We start from the raw sequence: 8646 nt of genomic DNA on the forward strand, positions 1-8646 counted from the left end.
GATCTGTCGTAATTTTATTGTGCTTCCTCCTAGGCGAGGTAAGCAAAAGAATAAAAAACGCTCACGAAACCCACAAAGTTCGTCGCATTTTTTTATGTCGCGTTCATTTGACCATCCTTCGGTTCGCACGCCAGGAAAAATCAATCAAAGGGTAGCGTTCTGCTGGGGATATTTGAATCGAAGACAGAATCAACAACGGCTAGGAACACAATTGCCATTAAAATGTCATGATGTAATTTAATAAATTGCCTACCTATATATCTCCGCACGCTTTGTCTTCCGAATCGATCTATGGGAACGAGTTTGTTTGTTGGGGATTTCGAAAAGCAGAAATGTTGAAATCATAAATCTGCCAGCTGTAAATCACTCGGCGCGATTTTCAACGAATTTAAAAGAGCGCCAATGTTTGAAAAACACTCATCTCGATGCAAATTACGCCTCCCAAATTGGTGCGACTATCGCGTGCCGCTGGAAATTAGTCACATCGTGCGGAGTCATCATTAGTTCAGCGTTTCTTTCAGGTTGACTAACGTGAAGAATTTAATAGGAACAAAACAAATGTCATGCATATTTTTTTTCTTTGTTTACAGATAAGATAATACAACCGTGCGTGCAACTTTCGATATCTTCCTATCGTGAAATAAAAAAAATCAAATAAAACGAACAATAAAACCGATCAATTTTGTACTTCGTTCATCTCGAACTTTAGCTCATTCTCGGGAATGTTAATCAGCGAACCACGAATTCGCAACTCATCGTAATTCCAGCGATACTCGAACTCCCGCGTAATTCGGGCGATAATCACTTCCATCTCCAGCATGGCCAAGCGTCTTCCGATACAAGTCCTAGGACCGAAACCGAACGGAAGAAACACAAATGGGTGAGCCTCATCCCCGCTGGGACATTTTTCACCCTTCAGCCAGCGTTCCGGGACGAATTCCTTAGCTCGTTGGAAAAAACGGTCGTCCTGCTGCAGAATCATCGAAGCTATCGCAATGTCGGTCTGTAAATAGTTCCATTTGGACTGTATGAAACTGAGTTAACTGCAAATACTTACACCCTTGGGTACGCGATACCCCTGCAGGACTAGATTCTTTCCTGCGGCACGGGCGTTTCCAGCGGTCGGAGGTGCCAGACGCAGACCCTCCTTGATGCACGCGCGAAGGTATGGTAAATGGTGCATTTTATCCGGAGTAAGCGGCGTGTCCTTGGTTGGCAGAATAGTTCGAAGTTCCTCCCGGAGTTTTGTTTGTTTGTCAGGATTCATTGCCAAACTATGTAGAACTCCAATTGTCCCAGACGCTGTCTACAGTTCGTGGGTGAGAATGTACAAAGTCATTTTGGTATCATATATGATGTCTACCGTATCAATTCCAGCTAAAAGCATGTCGAAAGCCATTATGATGGCAACGTCTCGATTCACCTTCAACAGCTTCTCGAGCACACTCTGTCCAGTCGATTCAGCATTTGGACTTGACTCAAGTCTGACCAACGCCTCGTCCACTTTGGCCATTATCATAGCGGTTAACTCATCCAGTGTTCGCATCAACCGAACAAATTTTGGTGTCTTGTAATACATCCACACAGACGGCAGAACATCAAGCTCATAGGTTAGTTGGAAAAATTCACGGATGCACTATGAAGAAAGCAATGCAAACGAGGGCTCTCAACTAAAGATCCCAGAAATACCTTGACAATGTGCTCTGCTTCATCGGATTTGTTCTTCTCCAGAATCCCCAGTCTGGTATCCAAAGCCATAACACCCATCGTTTCCAACGCCCAGCGGTTCAACCATTGATTGAAATCAGCCGGCATCTCATTTTTCTCATCACGAAGGTTTTTCATTCTGCAATTTCGTCGTTCAATCAACTGTCCAATGTTAATACTCGCACATGCGGAACGGACTTACATCTTCGTGAAGTCCCGCGAAACCTCATCCAACTTATCGACATACATCTTGACCGTCTTGGGTTGCAGCATTACCGGGTTGACAATACTTCGGAAGAACTGCCAATTCTCACCTTGTCTGGAATGTGCGGCAAAATTTTTTCATTGTTTTTATATGAAACTCACAAAAATTGCATGCAAATACTCCGTCACCAATCCGCCCAATCCCTTGAACACGTCCTGTCGGACGTTCCTCCGGTAGTACACGAAGGTATCTATTGCCCGTCGCACCGGCCACGTACCCTCGGTTCGAAACACCTTCTCGAAATCGTCCGGACTGAAACTCATGATGTTGTCCGCTCGGCCAAAAACACCCGGCAGTCGGACCAGATCGCCATAGTCCTGCCGCAGACGTCGCTGCAACTCTGGCAGTGTTGCGTTGTAGTAGCGTCCTGAGGCGAAATGAAGATGGAAATGGGTGAAGAAAGGTAAGTTTCATTGCATTCTGGGCTTAGAACCGGCCAAAAACCGACGAAAATTATCGGTACGACGCCTTTTTTATTCATTATGTGCATGCATGACATACGGCATTTTACATTCCTTCAAGTTCTCTAGACTGTCATCAAAAAATAGATAAGATAATGAATCTTATGTCAATTGAGAAATTATGAGACATCTTCACTCACCAGATTTTGCGAGACTGTCATGAGTTAAGTTTGAATCAAATTCAATATTAATCATCTCTCCTTAACCTTTGAAGAGTTTTGCAATTAAATTTTATTTTTGGCAAATGAAACATAAATTTACGGTGAGATTACGGTACTTGCAGGATAAAATAGTTCGTTTGATATTATATTGTTATTGTAATCATAAATGTTTTGCAATGGTATCGGTGATGCAATGAATTGTTTTTTGAACTCTGGTTTATATGTATTTAACTCTGCCTCGATATTCATGAATATAACACAAACACGAGGTTGAATTAAGCACATACCATACCTTGACTTGTGATTAACAATACTCATTGTACTTCAAAAGAACATAAAAACATGAAACTTGCAAGCAAGACATTCAAAGGCATATTGATTTTTTTTTTCATATTTCTGACAATATGAGAGTATGTCCTTGGAAGGGTTTTTCGAAATTCCTATTATTTACCGAGTCATAGCCATTTAATTGACGCGATGTCTAACCAAATGAGGAGAATACGGACATGTTAACAAGAACATCGATTGTATTTTTGAAAACTCATGTTTACTCAAACTTAAAGGCAGTTTTTGTGTTAAACTTCGATTGTATTAGTAGCTATTTGGCAGATATGAATTCACATACCAGGCATACCAGTCAGTTACTGAAATGGTACAGAACTGTAGCATCAACGTTTCAACGAATAACGTTGAAAGAGGATGTACAGAATCAAATCACATAATTGCAAAAAAATATTTTTCGCATTACACTCATCATTAAAAAAAACAGAACATGTCACGTTTTAAATATTCTAATGTCTATTATTTTTGGATTTTAGATGAGCTTTATGGAAGTTTATCTCTTGTCCAGAATTGTAATTCTTTTTTTTTCACAATTAGGGTGCTGAACATTTAATTTTTCTAAAACCTGAACGCAAGCTGAAAACTTTACACCTCAATATAGTTCATGCGGAGCGAATGAAATTTATTTTGAATGAAAAAAAAAATCTTGCAATTTTTTCCCCATGCTCTATTTGTCAAATGTTTCTCTGATCCGGAACGAACTATTTTGTGACTCGGACTTTGTTTATTTTCCCTTCTGTAAAAATCTTTCATTACTTTGCGACGATAGATTCTTGCTAGACGCAGCTAAGTGACGAAGTTATCTAGAATTCAGGGAACGTTTTTTCGAAATATTGAAATTCTGCCACGATTTAAGGCGCTTTTTTTCAAAAAAGAGACTGAATACGAAAAACTCTGAGGAAAACAAAGCGCGACAGCCGACGTATATTGATTATGATTTTCTCCCTTCTGATTGAACTCGAATGAGATAAATGGTGTAGTTTGTGTAATAAGTATTTTTAGTTGCTTTGATGAAAGAAAAAGTTTGAATAATATAGTTAATATAGTTCTAGCATAAAGAATCATAAAAACTTAACCTTTGGCGAGTAGTGAATTTTAATTGTAATTAAGTTTAGAACACCTCAATAATATTAGGTTGGAGAAAAAGAAATGTCGTATTTCTGATCGAAATTTGACGCTTTATTTAACATACTTAAAATTATCCAATTTAAGTCAAATATGCGCCGTTTTGTTCGCAAACTTGTTGCCATTTAGAAGGCAACTTCATTATCCTCCCCTTATTTGCAAAAAACTCAGACAGCCAGTTTTCGCAAGCCTCTTTTGAGGCCAACTTAGTATCACCAAGAGCATTTTGCATGGACCGGAAATAATGATTATCACTTGGAGCCAGGTCCGGACTATACGGTGGGTGCAATAGGACATCCCATCCGAGCTTTCGTAGCATCTGGCGGGTCATCAAAGATGTGTGAGGCCGAGCGTTGTCCTGGTGGAAAACAACACCATTGATCATTTCTGGCCGCTTCTGGTCAATCGCCTGCTTCAAACGGTTAAGCTGCTCACAACTCATAGTGGATGATTCCCTTCCAATCCCACCAAACACGCAGCAAAACCTTCCGTCAATCCGGGCTTGGCGATGGTTTGGGCCGGCTCACCGCGCTTCGACCACGACTTTTTTCGCTTTAGGTTGTCGTACGTGATCCACTTTTCATCACCAGTCACCATCTTCTTCAAAAATGAGTCGAGTTCGTTCCGTTTCAGCAGTGCATCGAAGGCGTTGATTCGGTCTAAAAGATTTTTTGCATCAACTCGTGTGGCACCCATACATTCAGCTTTTTTGGAATCCAATCTTCTGCAAATGGTTCCAAACGGTTTTATGGTCTATACCCAGTTCCTGGCCAATCGAGCGAGTACTCACATTCCGGTCTACTTGGAGGATTTCAACGATTTTACCGCTTTCCACTACGGTTGGCCTACCAGTTTGGGGTGTATCTTCGACAGCCACTACACCAGAACGAAATCGATCAAACCAACGCTGTGCTGTGCGAATCGTTACAGTATCGGGTCCATATACTACACGATTTTTTCGACCGCCTTCGTTGCAGGTAGTAAAAACGTTAAATATGGCGAATTTCTTGCTTGGTGGACTCCATCTTTGACGCGCTATAACTTGAGACTGAAAAGGACAATCACAACACTGTCAAAACGACACTTGTAGCACAGATTGTCGTCTTTAAATAGCCGTATAGTATGGCCCGATGCGATAAGTACAACTCAAGATATGTATAAGTGTTGCCATATATTGACAATACGACATTTCTTTTTCCCCAACCCAATACTAAAGTTTCATTTTCTGTCAAAATATTATATCAGTGGAGCCTTTATTATTTTAAACGCTAGCATCAATTTATGAAAAAAGTGTAGTTCGTTCAGTTTTATTCAATTATTTTATCTTTTATCAATAACATTTTTTTCTTTGTACTGGATTATTATTAGAGAAGTAACTACTGACAACCAGTGTTGCCACACGTACAGATTTATCTGGAATGGTACAGATTTTTTCGTTATTTTTGGTACAGATTCTGTACGGTCCATTTTTTCGTCAAAAAGTACAGATTGGTACAGATTTTTTCGGCAATCTAAAGTACGCAATCTAAATTTAGAAAGACTTTGTATAAGCATCATCAAACACACGAGTGATTCGAGGTTAGCAAATGTTATTAACTTGAATTCAACTCGGATTGCGTCACCTCGGCGGTTTGGGGCCATCTCCTCCTCCATTAGATGGTCGCCCCCCTTACATTTACCTTATTTTTTCATAATTCATTATTTTTCTCTGCAATGAATAATTCCAATGGTACAAATTTTTGGTACAAATTTTTTGAAGAAAAAGTACAGATTTTTTTTTCCCTTCTGGTACAGATTGAAATATGACAACACTGCTGACAACTATCCATTCCTTGATAATCGCTAGGGAACCACGCTTTAGAGGTGACCCTTTTGGCCTTCGGGCAACGAATATCATGCTAACATTCCTTTAAATGAGAATAACTAAAAATAGGAGAAATTTACGAAATATAATTTACAATAGATAACGTCCCAAATGGAGTGAAGTCCCAAGAAAGTCAAGTTTATGATGAACAATTCTTCATCTTCTACGTAGATGGTTAAACTGATTAAGAAGATGTAATAGATAATGATGTTTTCGAGAAAAGCGAAACAAACCTATCAACAACATTGGATGCGCAAGATGCTGGCGCATACTCTGAATTTGGTAGTAAATGACGCTACCAAAAACTCAGAAGAAGAGTCGTAGCAAAGACTGTTAAACCATACCGTAAACCCGCGTATAAGCAAAAAATCGTTGAGGCCAAATCATCACACATCCTTAGTTACCACAGAGACCGCCAAGTAGTGCCTGAATGGTAGTTGGCCACATTCGGCCATCACCGTAGGGGCCAGACTAATTATAAACACTCCAGAGATAGTTCTGAAAGCTTTGTTGTATAACGGACATAGCTTTTTATTAACATAACTACCTCTGCTACAAAAACAGAACCATAAAACGTTCAGGAAGAACCCAGCAGTTGACGGTTTGCATTATAGATCTCCTATGGGCACAGCGAACTCCAGATGCAATCGTTCTGGTGGAACCGGTGTTTATGTGGCGATTAAAGCTGAGGGTTCGATCAAGGTAAACCCTACGATTTTTTTTTTCCAATTGTAGACTTTTTCACCTTTTGGGATCGAAAGAAATTCTCCCGTAAAGTGATAGACAGAACTGATTCCTAATGATTCGTTCTACCTCTTCAACTTCTACAATCCGTTTGAACGATGTTGGCAATCAGATAGATGATACTAAAGCAGCTGTTCCTAAGCGTTTGCCCGACATGAGGATAGATGATAGGGAAAATACCATTTGATTGAATCAAAACACAACTAAAAGTGGTTCCATCGATTCCATGCTTGTCAGGCAATAAGATAAAAGTTTTCTGTGTAGTTTTATGATTAGCGATGAAAAGTAAATCAACTACAATAATTCCGAATGCAATAAATAAGCCATGGATAGGTCCACGACCACAATCATCGTCACAGCTGAAACGGAACATCTATGGTCATAAGTTTAGAAGAGAATGATTTGCGAAGAAGACCAGTCAACTGTCGCAAAGATATTCTCCACCACGATAACGCACGACCACACAAAGGAAAAACCGTCAAAACACTGACGCAGCTCACTCACCAAACATAACGATTTCCTGACCACCACTTGTTCGGATCAGTGAAACTCGGTTTGAGTCCAAGAATTCGTGGACGAATGAATTTCTCAATTGTCAGAAAGATGAGGAAAATTGTAGAAAGTGTTGAAAAATATTTTCATTGAAATAATTAATACAATTTTTCCATTAACAAAAATGCTTTTTCTTAGTCTTTTTCGAGCGGAAAAAATACTCCGGGCAAACAAAACACTCCGTCCTGTATTCCTCGATAAAAGTGTTCAGACATGCGGAAGCAACTTGTTGAAAAAAACTGAAACTTCCATCGATTAGTTTTTGAGTTCTGGATTGTTTTATCGACAATCTAACCTCCTTTACCACAAATAAATGAAGCTGTGTCAGTTTTGTTTGAGTAATTTAACATGCATAGACTAATATTCCGTCGGCCCATTTGCATATTTATAACGGCGACTCATTCAGAGCGTCGAGCTTTACGAAACGGTATCATTCGACAAAACAGCATAACAACAAAATATCGTCGCGTGAAAATAAATAGTAAACATTCCATCTAGCAGTATTGATTACTACGAATGCGATACTATGATGGTAGTAGTCTCAAAACATTTCATTCGTCCGCGCATCCTCATCGAACAGGTAGCACTCATCTCCAACAACAACAACAACTCGATACAAACTGACCTCCGGGGGCAAACATCATCAGCATCTTCATCACTCCCGGTCCCGGTATTTTATCATATGGCAACGCATTTTCCCATTCCGTATCGACGAAACCACTGTCGACAGCTGGCTGAGTACTCAGGGCACGCAATGGCGCTGAAGGTCGATATCCACCGTAAACCTTCGCTAGATTCCGTAGCATATTGAGATAGTTTGACGGCACTAAATTCACAAATTGGACACAAAATCACCACGACGAGAAACAAACGGTTGATCGACAGCAACTCTAGACAAACAGTACTGACCAGGAAGCGGTCACGAACTGATAAAAGATATGATATGGGCACTAACACTTGAACTCACACTGATATGGGACTTAGTAGCACTAGATTACGCACGAAGTAAACGGGCTTGCGAACCAAAAACTCTTCCCGCGATTTACACCGCACGCTACCGAAGATGATATTCAATTTCATTGTTCGCCTACTGGCCGACTGAATCTGCGCATGTGTGTGAGATAATACCGCATTAGCTGGCCTGAAGTGATACCGCATCTATATGGGGTTTTAGACGGACTTATATTCGCTATCTACTATTCCTGCGTGGTGTGTTTGTTGTTCATCGGGATGACATCACTGTGGTGAATTTCTACCCATGATGGTTTGTGAACTGATACAAAACATTAGCCTAGTAATGATGAGGCTAGATGTATGTGTTCCCAGCCACTGTTGTCCACATTTGCCCGATTACCGATGCCGATTTGTTGTTATAAATAAAAACAGAATTAAAAATACAACGCCACAGCTTGAATGGAACTGCCT

The 8646-nt window shown here is 40.1% G+C and overlaps 1 protein-coding gene across 1 annotated transcript; it reads right to left on the bottom strand.

The window, feature by feature from the left end:
• Nucleotides 1-539: 539 nt before the first annotated feature.
• On the bottom strand, nt 540-8380 carry LOC129778841 (cytochrome P450 12b1, mitochondrial-like). Its single transcript, XM_055785967.1, has 7 exons — nt 7847-8380; nt 2093-2339; nt 1910-2026; nt 1690-1846; nt 1364-1636; nt 1058-1306; nt 540-1003 (listed from the first exon to the last, which is right to left on the bottom strand). The coding sequence occupies exons 1-7, from the start codon at nt 8025-8027 to the stop codon at nt 677-679; spliced, it is 1551 nt and encodes a 516-aa protein (XP_055641942.1). The 5' UTR covers nt 8028-8380; the 3' UTR covers nt 540-676.
• Between the last annotated feature and the right edge of the window lie 266 nt (nt 8381-8646).

This window comes from Toxorhynchites rutilus, chromosome 3 (assembly GCF_029784135.1).
Source record: "Toxorhynchites rutilus septentrionalis strain SRP chromosome 3, ASM2978413v1, whole genome shotgun sequence".
Lineage (NCBI taxonomy): Eukaryota > Metazoa > Arthropoda > Insecta > Diptera > Culicidae > Toxorhynchites > Toxorhynchites rutilus.

Bases quoted from the DNA above. Each gene is read 5' to 3' on its own strand.
- LOC129778841 (XM_055785967.1), bottom strand. From the start codon at position 8,027: ATGCTACGGAATCTAGCGAAGGTTTACGGTGGATATCGACCTTCAGCG. The intron at 2,340-7,846 runs GTCAGTTTGTAT...ATTTCGCCTCAG, and splicing joins GATGATGTTTGCCCCCGGAG to GACGCTACTACAACGCAACA. The intron at 1,637-1,689 runs GTATTTCTGGGA...CTTTCTTCATAG, and splicing joins AAGCAGAGCACATTGTCAAG to TGCATCCGTGAATTTTTCCA.